Source organism: Aedes albopictus, chromosome 3 (assembly GCF_035046485.1).
Source record: "Aedes albopictus strain Foshan chromosome 3, AalbF5, whole genome shotgun sequence".
In the NCBI taxonomy this organism is placed as follows: domain Eukaryota; kingdom Metazoa; phylum Arthropoda; class Insecta; order Diptera; family Culicidae; genus Aedes; species Aedes albopictus.
In genome coordinates, this window is record NC_085138.1 from 286980647 (window position 1) to 287000189 (window position 19543).

At 39.8% G+C, this 19543-nt stretch overlaps 1 protein-coding gene across 1 annotated transcript in view; it reads left to right on the top strand.

Annotated features, from left to right (window-relative positions):
• Positions 1 to 10437, top strand: part of LOC115259353 (serine-enriched protein-like) — a 37121-nt gene extending 26684 nt beyond the window's left edge. Inside the window, exons 5-7 of the mRNA XM_029859892.2 lie at positions 9052 to 9573; positions 9832 to 10007; positions 10066 to 10437. Coding sequence (XP_029715752.1) covers positions 9052 to 9573; positions 9832 to 10007; positions 10066 to 10291 — 924 coding nt within the window. The 3' untranslated portion in view covers positions 10292 to 10437. The remainder of the gene's footprint in view (positions 1 to 9051; positions 9574 to 9831; positions 10008 to 10065) is intronic.
• The last annotated feature ends 9106 nt before the right edge of the window (positions 10438 to 19543 follow it).

A 19543-nucleotide genomic window follows, 5' to 3' on the forward strand; every position in this document is an offset into this window, starting at 1 on the left:
AAAAAATACATTTCTTCATATATTTTTGGAAAATTTGCTAAAATTTAAGGAGATGGTCCCCAAAACTCGCCAATATCTTGAATATCACCAATCTGACGCAGAACCTGCATTCAGATGATCGAATGGTATTATATTCAGCTTTTAATTTATGAAAAAAGGTTTAAAATTAGCTGAACAAAACACAAGATATTTGATTTTTTTTTAATTCCATATTTTAAAAAGTTGTAAAACTCGGTATTGAACTAAAACTCAAAAACTGTTCTACTTTAAATTTTTTGAAGCACGGTTTCGAAATCAGCGCTAAATTATGCTTCAAAAATTTTGGTCGTTGACAGAAGTTCACGACTTTCGTTTTATTTTGTAAACTAGTGTAAATAGTAAATCGATGGGCCCATATAGCCGAGGCGGTAAACGCACGGGTATTCAGCATGACCATGCTGAGGGTGACGGGTTCGATTCCCGGTCGGTCCAGGATCTTTTCGTAAAGGAAATTTCCTTGACTTCCTTGGGCATAGAGTATCTTCGTGCCTGCCACACGATATACGCATGCAAAATGGTCATTGGCAGAGGAAGCTCTCAGTTAATAACTGTGGAAGTGCTCATAGAACACTAAGCTGAGAAGCAGGCTTTGTCCCAGTGAGGACGTTACGCCAAGAAGAGAGAGAGAGAGAGTAAATCTGTTAGGAAACTATTTTCATTTCATTCCGTGAGGAGTCAAAAGTTTTTCAGAGCTCATTATATAAGTCATTAATGGACAAAATTTCATCACATTCGGTTCATTGAATCCGGAGATATAACATCTCAAAGTTGCCTATCGGAAAATCATACCTTTTTCTAGACTCAGAATAGCCTGATCATTTCCAAATTTTGACCACTGATACACGAATTGTTCATGAACTTGAAGATTTGAGAATATTTCGACAATGATTTTTCATAAGGGCCTAACTGACTTGATCGATTTCTCTTCGTCGACTCTCTCTTTCGCTAATAACTTGATCAAAACAAACAAAATCATAATTCTTTTTGTTTCTATAGCAACATGTAGTCGTCTTCTTCGCATTTCAACCAAAAAATCTTTGGAAAACTCAATACACATTCTGTGATAACACGAAGAGAGGATCGATGAAGAGAACTCCAAAATGTCAGTTAGGCCCAAATGAAAAATCAGTGTCGATTTGATGCCTTTTTCAAAAAGTTACAGCTACTTGAACATTTTTTGAAAAGTGAAAATTTTACCTGTCCCGATCATTTTGTCTATCCCCATGTATCAAATGATACGAAATTCCATAATCGGTTTTACAGTTATCACATGCAAATGAATCAGCCTGCTGAATATTCGCCACATGTCTACCAAGTGGTTAAGACCGATAGTTCACGAGAGAGGACACCCGCACCAGCTCGACCTTCGAGAAGAAAACCATCAATATAACATACGATTCTGTCTGAAAAACTTCTTCCCAGTTTTCCACTTTTACCGGGCAGGGATTTTTGTAGAAATGTCCTGTATGGAAAGTAACAAGCAACTGTAAGATCACTTGGAGCAAGGACAACTTTGTCCCTATTAACCAAAAGTGGAAACAACGAGGTGTGTGTTGATCTGCGTTTCCAGGAGTTTCCTCTAGTAACTTCTAGGCGGTAAGTCCAAGAAAGTGCTTCTTGTTTTAAAATGAACAAGTGGGGCAAAGTCAAAGAGAACTTAGAGCGCTGCATTGAGAGTAGAAGAGAACGCTCCTAACTCCATTAAGCACTTTCTTTGGAGAAGCCCTGATAAAAAAGATCATAGAGATACAACAGAATGGATTGTTACAACACGCTGAATTGAATGGTACTTACCATTAATTCAATTGTTTAAAACGATAGAGTAACAACAGATCTTATGGTTTTCCACCATAGCATGTATTGTAAATGTCACTTTTACAATAGAAAATGGGGGTTGTTATGTATCTTTACCATAAAAAAATCCAAATTTTCTGGAAAAAAATCAAGTCAACTACCATTCAACTTATGGTGTTTTTATTATTGAAATCTCTAGTGCCATTGATTTTATTGTACACGTATTGTAGTTCCAATACACCATTTTCAGCAGGAAAATACGTACACAACATAATTTGTTGTTGAATAGTCAAATTTATCATTATTCAATGGTAATTTATGGTGATTTTATTGGAAATTTTTATCAGGGAGGCCTAATTTTGATTAGAGTGTTCTCAATTCACCCTTTTGCCACCACTCAAGGCATCCACAGTCCAATTAATCGAACAGTAGCTGTGTAAATCTATTTGCTATCCTTGGGTTTTAGACATCGTGGCGTTGCAGGAACTTTGTTGGACTGGACAGAAAGTGTGGAAAAGTGGGCATCGAGCGGCTACCTTCTACCAAAGCTGTGGCACCACCAATGAACTGGGAACAGGATTTATAGTGTTGGGCAAGATGCGACAACGTGTGATCGGGTAGCAGCCGATCATCGCAAGGATGTGCATGTTGAGAGTTAAGGGCCGTTTCTTCAACTACAGCATCAGCAACGTCCACTACACGGTAAAAAATCTGCACTGTGATATAAACTGATTGGCACTTGAGTTCGCACTACTGTTCAATCAGCTTGTTATCAATTACATATCATATGACAAAGAACATCCAATGCCTCTTCAATTTTAATGTAATTTCACATCAATTCGTTGTTGACAATGTTTTGATTTCAAAACTAAAATTAAAAAAAAAAAATGTGTACAGCCGCACCCAGATTCGATTCCAGGACCTTTAGAGTCACGATCAACTATTTTACCACTACACTGCCTCACATCTGTTAGAGAGGTGCGAATCGAAGCGAATCACTTTCTACAGCCTGTCATCTATATTTACTTTCATGCCCAAAACAGTCATTACCAAATCAACAACTTTTCACTTTGGATCGTATTGCTTTTTACAGTAGTGCAAATCGAAGGGATTTTCTGTTGATTTCTCTGGTGGGTTTGTTTTGGTCCTCAAATCAACACTGACAGCATTGCGATCTCAAAGGAAAAGCACTTCTGATCATGTTGATTACGACATTGAATAGTTAAGGGATTTTTCCCTTACATCTAGCGTGCAGAATTTTTACCGTGTACCCACACGAAGGGAGACCTGATGACGAGAAAGAAGCGTTCTACGCGCAGGTAGAGCAAACATACGATGGTTGATCGCCGCGTGACGTGAAAATCGTTGTCGGCGACATGAACGCGCAGGTAGGAAGGGAGGAAATGTACACTGAGGATACTGGAACCAGTGTTGCGAAATGAGCGAGTACTCACACAACTAGTCAAACTCACGAGTGAGTATGAGCAGTACAGCTTAAACTCACCGTGAGTATTACTCACATTTGAGTAAGCGCTGTACAACTCACACTCACTCGTGAGTATTGACGTGCAGATACTCACTCACGAGTATGCTTTACTCATATTCATACGGTAATCTAAAATTTATCTAAAGGCTTGGAATCCTATCAAACATTAAAATGGCATGTTTTATTGGGGCGGATGTGTTGAATCAGTAGACAAGGTTGCTTGTCAATAATTCTATTGTTTTTTTTTTATTCTAGTGAATTGTATCTTACTGGTAGTTCTAAGCGCACGTTAAGGGCGGTCCTGAAGAGGTACCCTTTGAGCCCAACAGCTCAACGTGAGGGGCTTTTGTTTGAACTCAAACCTCTTATAGACAGAGATCAATCCCCTGAAATGGCTGTCATCCACATATAACTGGCGTGAAGCCAAAAATTTGGTGCAGGACGTGGTGCTGATTTGAATGGGCGGTTGCATTAAGCTGAAAACAGTGATTTTTTTCTGTTAGTGCAGGCGTGACATTCACATATAATTGAGTTCAGCGTTGTCTTAAATGGACGAAATGTATTTGCATGCTTGTGCGTCTTGTAAATTTAATAAAGAACACTAAACGCATTGAACAAATGTGTAAACGATTGTTTCTCAAATGCACGATAATTCGTACGACAAAGTTCGCATCCGCACGTAGCAGATTGAAAGGCAGGCTGAAATTTCGTAAACGAGCCCGTTCGAGCCGGCTTCAAGAACTAACGCTTTCTTCAGGGGGTTGGCAGAGATAGAAATTAAGAAAAAGTAATTTTACGGAATCGTGTGGTGTGCTCGATTGGTAGCCGATTTGACCTTGGATTTGACCGTTCGATAGCAGCAGACCTGCTGCAAAGGCGCATATAGTGCTGAATTAATGCCATTTTAGCTGTTTATTTGTTACCTGGGTGTGATTACTGGCCATGTTACTGGTAGTAATTTGCTCGGCAGTTTTTTTTTCTTTTTAGGTCCGAGGCTCATATAATTAGGGTGGTCCAACTTTATATGAAAAAAAACTAAGACTTGAAAAAGCTCATGGGATTCCTTCAGAATTTGTTCCCTTTTTTCCATTATTCAATCACTTTACCTAATTTACAGCTCTTTTGTCCACCAGGGCACTACGTGAGCGATTCCAATTGGAAGCTGTACTCACACTTTGTACAGCTCCTAAATGTATTCTATTATAATTCTACTAGATCGAACTGGATTCCAATGCGCTGCTTTCACTTTTTACACTATCATGGTAGAATGATGAGCACGAGGATGTTGATGTGTGGCTCTTGTTCCTTTTCCAGTTCGATTGGGGGTCCATTATGAGTTGCCGTTAGCCGATATCCAGGTGTCCGGGTTCGTTGGAGCAAATGCTTTGAAGAGGGTCAGGTGCCAGCTGCTCTCGGGGGGAAGAGCAACTGACGAAAAATTGCAAATGCCGGGCTGGGATCGAACCCATGATCATTCACTTATGAAGTAAACGTGTAGCCACTACGCTACGGGCCCTGGCAATGTGTTGCTTTTGTCACCCATAAGTTCCAATAAAGTTTTGTTTCAGTTATATCAAGTCTAAGCACTTTTTTATGAAACATCCAGCAATTGGTGCTGATAGGGCACAAAGTTGTACCGGATTCTAGCAAAAAAAAATGCTTAAAAATCAACTATTCGTTTTGCTGGTTTTTGCTTTGCTGGATGCGTTTAGTGTGTAAGTTTAATGTTCGAAAGTTGAGTGCTCAAGTAAATTTACTATTTTTTGTAAATTTTAAATTACAGACTGATCAAGTGTTTAGTACACGCAGAAAAATCTATTTTAAAATCAAAAATATTTGAGGCAAATTCAAATAAATTGTCAATTTGTTCTGGCCACAAAAATAAAACTTTTTGGAGCAAATCGAACGTCACATTTGAAGCTAATGAAATCCATGTTTGAAACAAAAATGCATCTTCTGACAGATTATGTTAGAAATAAATGTAAATATTTTTGTTTTTTTTTTGTGCAGGTCGGCCCTACGGAAATATTTGTTTTCCCATTGAACTTATAAAGTCATTTTCTTCGCTGGAAAAATCCACCTCCCGTGTTGTACTTCCAATGCCAACATCATGTATATATCTATTAGATAACATACGCTCCCGACAACAACGGGATTTCGTGAAGACTTTCGGTGAACCTTTCCTTTTTTGCAGGAGGAAATTTTGTTTGACGTTGCAGCTGGAACTTGTGAGTTTTGTTTATGTTCTCGAGCGCGGAACGGGGGGCTCCTCAATGGGTATCGTCGCAATAAATGTGTAATTGAGTTAGTTTTAAAAATTAAAATTTTAGTTTTAAACATTTTATCAATTTACCGAATAAACATGAATATTTTTATTTCAAACGAACGAAATTTGTCTCCGTGTATGAGGAAAAACGATACTTTTCCTTACGGAATAATAGAACGGACTATTTTTCCGCGCAGAAAAAACTACAGCTCTTTTAGATTTACAAGGGAGGCGTTACCAGTGTAAAACTTTTTTTTCCTTACTTGCCTACTCAAGTAATTTTGAGGCGAAACCACTATTTGTCCATTATATGCCTTTTTGCACAGTAATACTCCAGACAGACATGTGATACGATTGTGATTCCTGTACAACGGTACGCAGTGTCAAGAAAATTTCAACAAGACTGACTTGAACTGAGAGAGTTTTCAGTATGGCACTCATTTCAAGCGCAATTGTACAGTGATTCTTGTATCACATGTGTGTCATAAGTATAATAGAAACTAGCCATATGGGAAAAAACGATCAAATATATGCAGAAAAGAAAAGTTTTAAATGTTTCGACCTAGGAGATGCTGTAATTGACCCTACCATTTTTAATTTGAAGGTAGGTAAATACAGGGTGTTAGGTTCCTGAGTGCAAACTTTTTAAAGGGTGATAGAGGACCATAAATGGAGAAAAAAATTGTTCTACGCATATGGTCAAATCTCAACCGTTACGTAGTTATTGAACTTCCCATGTTTTTGACTCTTATTGCCTTAACTGGAAATAACTTGAAAATGGTCAAACTTATCGAAGTTTTTTTACCCTTATTCGAAAGATTATTGAATTTTCTAACAAATGGCATCTTTGAATCGATTGGTTAAGTTAAATAACTAAGTTTTCTAGAGCAAAATAGCTAAAAATAGTGTATTTTTATTGGTTTTTGTCAATTATCTTTGAAACATGCGTGATAAATTAAAATTCTTTCTTAGGCAAAGTTGTGGCCCCTATTACACTCTACAATTCGTTCTTTGACACCAAACTTCTAGCTCTTATCGTTTTCATGCAATTTTGATTTAAATGTGCGGCACAATGCGCAAAAAAGTGCTTTCCATGACAGTTGCAAATTTATGATCTGAAATGCGATGTTAAAAACGAAATTGCAACAAAACGATAGGAGATAGAAGTTTGGTGCCAAAGAACGAATTGTAGAGTGTAATAGGGGCCACAACTTTGCCAAAGAAAGAATTTTAATTTATTACGCATGTTTCAAAGATAATTGACAAAAACCAATAAAAATACACTATTTTTAGCTATTTTGCTCTACAAAACTTAGTTATTCAACTAAACCAATCGATTCAAAGATGACATTTGTTAGAAAATTCAATAATCTTTCGAATAAGGGTAAAAAAACTTTGATAAGTTTGACCATTTTCTAGTTATTGCCAGTTAAGGCAATAAGAGTCATAAACATGGGAAGTTCAATAACTACGTAACGGTTGAGATTTGACCATATGCGTAGAACAATTTTTTTCTCCATTTAGGGTCCTCTATCACCCTTTAAAAAGTTTGCACTCGGGAACCTAACACCCTATATATGCCAAACATCTTTATTGAATACCGTAAAGTGACCCGACGTATGCGAAAAAAGTTATACCATTGACAAAGTGTGGTGAAATATAGAGATTTCCTAATTGATGATACCTATTACTTTGAATGCGTAGGTAAACAATAAGAGTTTTTAGCCTATGGTGCCAAAGCTCTCGAGCAGATCCACCTTTCCTCGAAAACTGTGCCTTGTGCATAAATAATCACCATTTCAGTACAGAACAAACGAAAACATCATTTCAAACCAACAAAAATAACTTACTCATTAAACTCACCGCGAGTAAAATGAGTAACTCACGCGTGAGTAATGACGTCATACTCTCGCGTGAGTATTACTCACAAGTGAGTAATACTCACGCGAGAGTATGACGTCATTACTCACGCGTGAGTATACTCATACGCGAGTAACTCACAGCGTGAGCATTACTCGCAAATGAGTAAGGTGAGTGAGTATTTTTTACTCGTGAGCATGAATTTCGCAACACTGGAACTCCGAAAATCATACGAAACAACTATGATTTTTTGTCACAAGAATTTCTTGCGAAAATCATAGTTACGAACTATGATTTTGGATTCAAAGCGCCAACTATTATCGTCATACTGTTAATGTATAAATTTCATTACACTCACGTATGAAAATCATACCGAAAACGTATAAAAACTGAAATTATGTCTTATGACTATCATACATATTTTTATGAAATATTTTGCACAAATAAAAAAAAATCGCAACCTGGAATCGAACCAGGAACGTCAAGGTTGGCGGGTGCGTGCTTTACTTATTCGCCCATCGACGCTTCGGAAATTAAAGTGTTTAGAAGCCAATAAAAGGTTTTGTTGTTTTTTATCAATGGTGTTTCATAACACATCTTATGATTTTCATACGATGCTTCTTATGAGATTTTTCATACGACAAGTCTTATGGATTTCGCTTTTCAATGTATGAAAACCATACGAGAACTATGAAATGGTGAAAAAAAAATAAAAATAGCTGGTTCATAAGATGTAAACTATGAAAAACATGCGAACAGTATCCTCAGTGTACCGATCGGTGGTAATCAGGCGAAACAGCCTGCACGCCGTATCGAATGATGACGGCTAGCGATGCGTAAACTTTGCAGCCTCCCGTGGTATGGTAGTCGGATATAACCAATGTCCGTACATACCGCAGTGCGAATATAGATTCGGATTACAGATAGTAGAGTAAACATAGATCAGCTAAGATGAATCCGTTGTATCCAAACGAACTGTCAAAATCTGTATCCAAACGAGCATGACGTCACGATTTGGACAACATCAATGGAGCGCATGACGTCATATACATCCGTCGCACTTTTGAAAATTACACGCTTGAAACATTTTAGTCAACGGTGTCCGCGGAATCGCAGCTTGCCGCAATGTCGAAAAGAGATGACGGTTTTTGGGCATTTGGTAAGTTCAATGGAAATCATTGGAGATATACAATGACTCCGTGAGGCTTTAAATATGGCATCGAAAGGCACGTTGCCAAAAGCACCCTCGATATCTAAGAAAACGCCCAAACAAAATTGCTTTTGTATGAATGCTTTCTCAATATCGTTAACAACCTTGTGTAAAAGAGTCGCAGTGGACTTACCAGATTGGTAGGCATGTTGGTTCACATGAAAAAGCACGTTGGCCAGATGAACATCACGGATGTGTTGATCGATAATGCGTTTTAAGCATTCCAGAAGAAAACAAGTCAACTTGATAGATCTGGAACTTTGCTTCTTCATACAACGCACGACCCACTTTTTGGAATAAACTTTACAGTTTCATTCGGTATATCGTATTCCCCCAATAAGAAGTTCTATATTTGTACAGTCATTTTCTTATACTTAATTCAATCCCAATTTTCAGCTTGGCCTGGAGGAAGAAGACGTGTGGCGTTGTGTCCTATCGTGGGCCAAAAACCAAGCCGGAGTGACCCAACCCACGGCTCACTGGACCGAGGAGGAACGTCAACGTGTCTGCCAACAGTTAGCCCCAGTTATTTCCCACGTCCGTCTCTTCCTGATCGACAGTCAGGTGTTTGCCGAAGAGGTTGAACCCACCGGAGCCGTCCCGATCGAACTTTCCCTGGAACGATATCGCCGTGCTGCTCTGCATTCCAACAAACTTCCACCATCGGCAGTGCCAATCCCGGCAGGGCCATTGGCCGAGAATGACAAACGTCTGCAACCGAGGTTGATGTTGAACTTGTTCCACGGATCGACGATTCTCAAAAACGACAAAATTCACATGCAAGGAACACTCAACGGATTCTACGGAGCTGCGAAACAAACTTGGCGCTTAGTTTATCGTGCTTCCACCAATGGGTTCTCTGCTGCATCGTTTCACCGGCACTGCGATGGAGTCGCGCCGTTGTTCATCATCGCTTTGGTAAGAATCAATCAATGTTTTTGGGTTCAATGAATAATTTTCCTATTCCCGATTTGTTTCGATTCACGGACTGCTATCAAGTCATTTTTTAGTTACATGATCTTCACTTAACTTTTGGAAAGAGGGCTCTCGCCCTTCGTGAGACAGGCAGGAAGTATTTCCGCGACTCATCGGTTGACAGAAGACCTTTGAATTTCAACCAAATTTCAATTAAATTTTCGTCCAGATTTATAATAATCTATGTATGTGTATTCATAGGGAACTCAAGGAGCCATTAGCGGAGGTTTCACGGATGTGGCATTTGCCAAAACGAATCGCAAGGGTGGTTACATTCACTCCGAGAAGGCGTTTTTGTTTGCCTTGAACTACAACAACGATCCACCGATGAAGTTCGACATCGTTAAGAAACCCTACGCCATCTGCTACCATCCGGAGTAAGTTTATCTTTCTCATGTTATCTTTTTTTTTACTAATGACAGACTTAATTTACAGCTGTGGACCAATTTTCGGTGCGGGAGCTGATCTGCTGATCTCGAACAATTGCAACGTGAACATGGAGTCGTATTCTAACTTTCCTCACTCGTACGATGGACCGAATGCCGTCTTTGGAAACCTGTTCGGTGAGTACAATTTTTCGATTGCCGACTACGAGGTGTTTACATTGGCACCCTCGGCAGCACCGTCCGGGATGAAAATGAAACATGATCGATATCCTTGAAATGATGACTGATTGCAATGCTGTTACAGGTAAGTTAATTAGTTTTGTCTAAGAAGTGTAGTTAAATAATACGCTTGATGGAATTTCAGAATAGCATTTTTATAGGGTTTAAGTACTCATAATGGCAATAGAATAATTTGCTCAAACTTATAACGTAATAACGCTGTGCAGTTACTTGGAAAGAACTACATCCCTTACCATTTTCGAAAAGCATGATGGTCTGTTTTTGGCAAGCAAGAGGTGGTTCCTCGGGTAATGTGGGTTTCGAAGTTACCTTACGCGGTACGCCCGTTAGGGATGACTTCGAGAAGCGGGAACCATACATGAATACTCTCTATTGGTAAGCCTTCCACAAGGCCTTCCACCATAGATTTAACTTCCACCAGCTACCGTCCTGACTTGTCCTTTCTCCCCTGAAAGCTAAAATACTGGCTAGTATTGTAGACTACCCGTTGAACTCAAGCTTCCGAATGGGAAGGGGGGCAACTCAGCTTGCTGCTGCTCGGCTCGCCATTTTCTATGTAGTTCAAGTACGATTCGGGAGACCGTGGAAGTAATGTCCTCTCTCGTACACGTCCTTTCAACATTGTTGCCGGAGTGATATCCCTACCGCACGAGACTCGACCTTTGCTCCTCCAAGAAGCGTGGGTTTTCAAAGAGCATACGCTCATGACTTGGTATTTTTTCACACATTGACATAACAATTCATAATTTTCATTATTGTTTTTGGGAGTACATTGAAAATCATGACTATTCATAACGTTAACTTAAAAGGGATGTAAAGTCATGTGGGACTGTTATGCGAGTGGGGGTAGCGTAGGCCTTATCAAGGCTCTCATAGAACTCATCATTCATGTCATGTTTATCGTTCATATGGCGCATAGATGGCTAGACCCCCGTACTACCTCTAGCTGCATTTTTGGAGATGCATACGAAGTTTTCCGCTGCGATAGGAATGCAAATAACAGTCGAAAGGCAACTGGAGGATGCGTCCTCGTAGCAGTTCATTCCAGGCTAAAAGCTAGGCTTATCGAGAACGATTCATGAAACATCATTGAACAAGTTTGGGTGGTAATCCAGCTTGGCGACCGCCAACTTTTCCTATGCGCGTTATACATCCCTCCGGATCGGGTTCGAGATGTGGATCTTATCGATGCACATTGTAACTCTGTCGCAGTTGTTACGAATATCGCAAATCTTTGTGACGAAACGATGGTGCTGGGCGATTTCAAGGCATAGCTTGGTTCCCAACTCACAGTGGTTTTCTTCGTCCTGATCACGAGCATTCTACTTTTCACGTCGGAGCCGTAAATCTTCTAGACAGCTACAGTACCGCCACTCTATTTCAAATCAATAGCGTTTTGAACGAAAGCAACCGTGTGCTTGACCTCTGTTTTGTGAGTGGTCGCAATACTGCTCCTAGTATCTCGATGGCACCAGCTCCTCTAGTTAAGGTTGTTCGCCATCATCCACCTTTATTAGTCGCCATCGAAACAAATGTCGTTCGCGATTTTATCAACAACCCATCTGCTGTGTCTTACGATTTCCGGAGAGCTGATACACGTAGCATAGCTGAAGTGTTGTCTGACCTGGATTGGGAGCTCATCCTAGATGCATTCGACGTGAACATCGCAGCGCAAACCTTTTCCAACATCTTGGGGTATGTCATTGATCGACACGTTCCAAAGAAAGTCGTACGAACTGATTTCAAGGTTCCGTGGATGACCAGTGATCTTCGATCGCTGAAAAGGTCCAAAAAGGCAGCACTTAAACGATTTTCTAAATTTCGCACTATGCCACTGAAAAACTATTACGTAAGATTGAACTACGAATACAAGCGTTTGAGTCGTTTCTGCTTCCAACGATATCAGAGGAGAATAGAGCGACGGCTTAAATCGCATCCGAAATCCTTCTGGAGCCACGTGAACGAGCAGCGTAAAGAAGCAGGGTTGCCATCGTCCATGGTATTGAACGGCGTAATCGGTTCAACGCAAGAGGAAATCTGCAATCTGTTTTCTACAAAATTCGCAAGTGTGTTTGAAAACGAACAACTTTCCACTGATCACATCGCCAGCGCAGCACGAAACGTTCCCTTGGCTAATCAAACGCTTATTATTACTAGTGTAAATGTGGACACTATCTCGAAAGCGGCATCACAGCTAAAAACTTCGTTCAAGCCGGGGCCTGACGGTGTTCCATCTGTCTTCCTGAAGAACAACATTGGACATTTGCTGGAACCACTTCGATTGATCTTTCAGCTCTCTCTGTCTACTGGCATTTTTCCATCGTGCTGGAAAACGGCTGAGATGTTTCCGGTATACAAAAAAGGAAGCAAGCGAGATGTTAACAACTATCGCGGAATCACATCACTCAATGCGGTTGCGAAGCTGTTTGAGCTGGTTGTTATGGGTTTCCTTAATGCGCATTGTAAACAATATATAAGTGCGGATCAACACGGGTTTACTACTGGTCGCTCTACAACCACAAATCTGCTGTGTTTCACGTCGTATATTACCGATAGTATGACTATGCGCACTCAGACGGATGCGATATACACTGATCTATCTGCCGCATTCGATAAGCTCAACCACGACATTGCGATTGCTAAGCTTGATAGACTTGGAATTGGTGGTAGCCTCCTGAGATGGTTCCGTTCATATCTCACAGAACGTCAATTGATAGTGGCAATAGGAGACTCTCGCTCGTCGAGTTTTTGCGCTACGTCAGGTATACCACAAGGTAGTCATCTGGGACCGTTGATTTTCCTTATCTACTTCAACGACGTGCATCTGGTTCTCAAAGTTCCTCGGCTGTCTTTTGCGGACGACCTGAAGTTATTCCTGCGTATCCATTCAACTACAGACTGCCGCTTACTTCAGGAGCAGGTCAACTGTTTCGCGGAGTGGTGTAAAGTTAATCGTCTCACCGTTAACCCTGAAAAATGTTCATGCATCTCCTTCTCGCGAAAAAAGCAATCAGTGCCTTTCGACTACAAGATATTCGACACGCCTATCGGACGAGTGCAGTGTGTGAAAGATCTGGGCGTGCTGTTGGACAGGGATGGCATGTCACGCAGAAACTGTGCCCATTTACGCTCATCTTTCACTGAACTTCTCAGTTTCATTTTTCTTACAAAAGAGAGAGAGCATAAACGCACAATAAAATGTACATAATTTCTCTCGCGCAGAGTTTTTGTGCGGGTGATTAGAGTGCTGCGTGAGAGCAATGAGAGCCCGCAGATCATAATCCCAGTGCGCAATTTCTGCGCGCACGTAGAAAAAACAGAACTCAGTGCACACGCAGTGTGTTCAAAGGGATCAGTGTTGTTTGAGCATTTGGTGAACCGAAAGCATGCCAGTGAGTCCAAAACCCGCTAAGCGGTATCAAATCCTGTGATATCAGAGACAAACAGACGTCTTAAGCTGGTCCAGAACTTACAGTTGATGGATATTTTGGTTCCAAATTCCACCAAAAGGCTGTGCTAGTGAGCTAACAAATTTTGTTTTTCAAATAGGGTCTGGGACCACTTGGGCAGGAGCACCTATTTTGGGCACTTGCTGATATAACTCAGTCAATTTCAAATCGATTGACTTGAATTTTTGCACATGGCTAGATACTGTGCGTATCTGATCGTGTCTCAAAATCGAGTCAATTGGTTCAAAATTGACTGAGTTATAGCAGCAAGTGCCCAAAATAGGTGCTCCTGTCCAAGTGGTCCCAGACCCTATATCAGGAAAATTTGCAAAAAAATGCAACGAAATTTCAATCTCATATATCTCATGATCCTGATTACTTAGAGAGTTGCCCCAAGTAACCACAAGCATTATATCATTGCACGAATTAGACCGAATATCAACCTTTGCAGTGCGAAATGCAGTAATTCCACACTTGTCATGTAATAATCCTTTAGATTGGCATTATCAATGTAATGATGCATTGCATTTTTCTTTACATTAGGGTTCATTAAAAGGTGATATAAGATAATTCAATAATTCAACACTGCAAAAACTGAATAAATGCAGTGCACAAACTAGCAAAGTTTGCTCTAACAATGCAATTATAAAAGCTTGACTCTAATGGTAAACAAATACAAGAAGATTGAACAACTTTACGGTCAACTCTAGCGGTCTTCAACATTTCTGGTTCGACTCCCGACCAACTTAATCCCCGTTTAAGCCACCGATCGACGACAGTAAAACCTTTTTAGAGATGAGCTTTTCTCTTTTCTGTAGGCTGCTATCACATGCCATTAATGATGGAAACCACAATTATCACATGAGCAGTGTGCGAAGGGTGTTTTAATAGAGGTTTTAATTTTCTTATATTGATTAAATATCTTCTAAAATGCATTATGTATTTATCATTAATTCAGCAGAATGTGATAAATTATTGTATTCTATTACATATGACATAGTCGTTTTGCCTTCTACTGCAGTAACTCAGACAGAAGAACAGCTTCCTTTTAGTTAGTGAAATATATGTTGTTATCACTGCAGCAGAAACGGTCCAAGGCGCTAGAATGTACGGAACTCATCTAGCGGTCTTCAACACTTCTGGTTCGACTCCCGACCCGGCGACAAAAAAATAATGGTTAAAGCATTCATGTGTGGGGGGCATCAGTACCGTCGATAACGAAACGGTGCTAAAAATAGATTTTTGTTTTGGTTTTGCGTGTTGCACGTATCAAGCATGTGCAAATGCGAATGTACAGCACATGCATTTATGTTACTTTAGCAATGGCTGTCAGCGTGCTGCAATATGTGGCACTAATTTGATTTTAGTGGGGCCCTTTTCGACTTTAATATTGCTTCAATGAGGTGTTTAAAGTAATGCAGCATTTTATTCACAATTTTAATTATCAATATAAGGCAAAATTGATGCACTTATATACGGCTTCGTGGTTACTTGGGATATATGTTTTGTTTTGCCCTTGAAAGCCAATCAGAAGCGGATTTTTTTTCAGAACAAATTTATGGTAGTATGTATGTATACCATGGTATGTATGTAATTTATGTATTGATTAGAATACTTAATTTTTGGTAAATTTCACCATCCTTTAAAAGAAAATAAAATAATGAATTCTGTTGTACTTCGTCAAACTGTCTTTGTGGGTATTCCAGAATAAGTTTCCAGTAGAATTACGAATTTTGCTTGATTCTAGGAGTTGTTTGGAATACACAGGAATTTAGGGAGACATTCGTTAAACCCCTTTACATGTTGTTTAGGGTTAACTACTACCAAACCTCCAACCGCCACCTCCAACAGGCCTTGACGGCGTTGCAGTATTGCCGCCTGGCGGGAGTCGTATGGCAAACGTGAGAAAAAACGAGACAAAACACGTTTGTTTATACTTTGTGTCGCACACGGTGACAGATACAAATGGGATTTCCCATTGGAATGAGTGCAGTTTTGCTTCCGTCAAAGCCAAGAGCCACAATTTGATGAACAAATTTTCAGTATAAGACGCATTCAGAAAAAAATTTTTTTTCGGCTGCGCCGCTATTTCTAAGCTCACTCAAATTAAATGTAAATGTCATAATTCTTTACGAAATGTGTGTGTCCAATAAAAAAAGTATCATTGATCGTCGTAAATTCCTCCCATAGCCTATCGGGGAAGAACCAGGCTCGGGCTGAATTTCCCCATAATAAAGAGCTAATAATAATAATCCTCCCACAGTAAATTTCTGGACACGCCACTGTACCCAAATAAATTCATTGGGGCGCAGAAGTTTTCAAACCTCTTAAAGGGGGTCGCCACCTCAAAAAGTTTGGGAGCCCCTGAGCTAGATTGAGCAGGTACGACCCGAGCGTCTGTTCACCAAGGAGGTGCAACTTAAACAGCGTCTATTCTGGCATCCAGCGGTATGTATGAAATGCAATATCGCGTCAGCTGTAGGGAGGCAGCCTGCTGAAAACCTTCAAGCACCAAGAAAAGAAATTGTAGGGTAAACGGATTGATTCAACGACAACAGGCCCAGCAACGAATTAAGGACAACGATTGGAAAGTCAGATCTAGGAACGTGACCTGCAGAAAGTCGATGTTAATGTGGCAGCTATCCAGGAGATGCGCTGGCCCAAAACTGGAAAACGAGAATTCTGAGCGGTAGATCAAATCGTCAATACTTCGTTCAAGTGCAGCGATGGCGGTAAGACATAACGAGAAGTTGGCTCCATGTTATCGGGAAGACGATTTATTCAGTGGAAGCTGAAAGTTACCGATCTATGTGTTGAGGATGAGGGGTAAATTCTTCAACTACTCTCTGATTTGATTTATTTATTTGTGTTTACATCAACAGACTTTCTGTAGTCCCAATGATATTAAGAACTTAAAACTATTTAAAAATGTCACAAATCACAAACAGAAATTACATTACGAATCACGTGTGTACAATATTTCCTACTTAAAATTATGTCAAGTTATTGAAAAAGACAGTGAACCTTCGCTTTATTACGTTCCTTGTCAGATGGAAGTCAAAGACTGATGCCACACGGTTGAAAATATGTTGCAAACCTAGTAGAGCACTTCTTATCCCGTAATTGTTACGGCGAAGTGGAAGCCTCAGCATCGAGCTGTTCCGCAGCAGCCGTGGTTGAACATTGATGTTCACTTGTCGTAATATAGAATCACAATCTATTCGCCCTTGAAGAGTATCGGCCACGGTCAAGGCTCTACAAACATCCCTTCGTACACGCAGAGGTTGCAAATCAATCAACTGACACCGCCTTTCGTAGCTCGGAAGGCGAAGCGGGTCCCTCCATGGTAGCCTACGGAGCGCGTAACGGATAAATCGACGTTGAACTGATTCGATTCGCTCAGTGCCGTTATTGTAGTTAGGACTCCAGACTGCTGATCCGTATTCCAGCGTTGATCTGACGAGGGAGCAGTAGAGCGTTTTCAGACAGTAAATGTCGATGAAATTTTTCGCCACTCTGAACACAAACCCCAGGGTTCTCGATGCTTTATCGACGACAAAGGATATGTGGTGAGAGTATGTTAGATGCGAGTCCAACAGCAGAGATGGCATGCTCCTCAGTGCGAAACGTGAGAAGAGAAAACATGCACTCTACACACGACTTTCAACGAGAGCGAGGGTGAACTACGCAACTTTTTTCACACACAAACCAGCCGCTCACTCTCTGGCATCCATCAGCGGCACACTCAAAATGAGTGCTCAAAAAAAATGATAGAACAAGCATGTTTTTCAGTTTCTGCGTGCACATTTTGTGCGCACAGAAAATGTGCACACAAAAATTCGTTGAGTGCGCACTCAGTCGTGCTTCCAGTGCAATACTGTGTGTACTGAAAGTACTATAGGGCTCTGCACGAAAGTTACTCCCTCTCTTTCGCTCTTATTAAGATTTTGTAAACAACAAGGCCAAGAAACTTCAAAATCCCATACAAAATCAAAACAGTGCAGTGCCCTATAGTCTATTTTACGAAACGACAACAGTGTTGATATTGATATTAACACTCACGGGCTTGGTCGCAGCCTCCTGTCAAATTTTCATTCATGAAATGAGCGATCAGCTGATCCGAAACGTCTCGTAAAATGGCTTATTACGCCGTCTAGTAGCAAATGCATCTGCTTGTCTAAGATATCACATAAATCACAGACAAATAGATGTGCCACTAACGAAATTTCAATCTCATATATCTCATGATTCTGGTTACTTAGAGAGTTGGTGTCTTCGGCAAAGTTGTTTGGCTGGTCAAGGACTATCCGATAATAAAACTTAAGATTCAAAATTCCACCGCTAGGCGGTGCTAGTGAGTTAACAAATTTTGTTTTTCAAATATATCAGGAAAATTTGCAAAAAACTGCAACTAGCTTCGCCTAGCTGCAGAAACTTGAACCAAACGGTAATTATTCTGAAAGCCCATGATCTACCGTCAAACGGGGTGACTTGCAACACTTTTCAGCTTCAACTAACAAAAAATGTTTATTAAACTCAATTTTAAAATTCAAACTATTTGTAATAGTTTTAATAGCCGGCCCCTCTATAAAATAGAGTGAATAAGTTATAGATTGATTTATTTTTTCATGTTGAAAAGGCCAAATAAGGTCGTTTTTGATACAAGACGTCGTGCGGGGTGACTTGCAACACCCAATGTAAATCCCTTTTCAAGCACGCAGATATTAATGTTTAGTTTCAAGCATATTTGATAAGTATTCTTGCTACTATTGTGATATTGTTTGGGCTGACATACTTATTTTTACATTTGTTTTTATATAGGAAATTGAATTGTGAATTTTTATATGGAAATATTGGGCTAAAAAACACCAAGTTACTAATTGTTAATTTAACATAAATTTCAATGTATTTTTCAGTTCATATGATGATCCTTCAGACTTTTGCTGGTGAATTATTAGTTAAACAACAATATTTCCTTTTTCTGGACTTTGAATTGTTAAGAAAATGAGTGTTGCAAGTCACCCCGTCTAGGTACAATATTTTAAAACATATGAATATAACAAAGATATTGTAATATTTTTATAAAGTAAAATGGAAATTCATATAGCTCATTATGTATAGAATCCGCATATAGAATATTATTTTTGGGAAATTTTGTTTTCATTCTTTTGCAGGTAACGATTCGAGGCTCACATTTTTGTTACTTTTTCAGACTAATGTTAAATTTATGAATATTTTGTTGGAACTATTTTCATAAAAGTAAAAATTGTAGCTACTACTCAGATAGTATGTGCACTTCATAGTTCAACTGAGTTTTGGTATGTAAACGTCCGATTTTTATGTTTTTTTGATAAACATAGACAGAAGACTTCAAGTGTTGCAAGTCACCCCGCCGTTGCAAGTCACCCCGTTTGACGGTACCAAACAATATTGCCGAAGACACCATCTTTCTACAAAATCAGGATGCTGAGATATGCGAAATTTAAAATTTGTTTGCTCTCTAGCGCCGCCTAGCGGTGGAATTTTGAATCTCAAGCCTTATTATCGGTTAGTCCTTGACCAGCCAAACAACTTTGCCGAAGACACAAACTCTCTAAGTAATCAGGATCATGAGATATTTGAGATTGAAATTTCGTTAGTGTCACATATCTATTTGTCTGTGATATATATGATATCTTAGACAAGCAGATGCAACACTGACAAAATTTCCATCCCATATATCTCAGGATCCTGATTACTTAGAGAGTTGGTTTCTTCGGCAAAGTAGTTCAGCTGGTCAAGGGCTTTCAGAATATGGGCCGTATGATTCGTGATTTCACCGCTAGGCGGCGCAAGAGA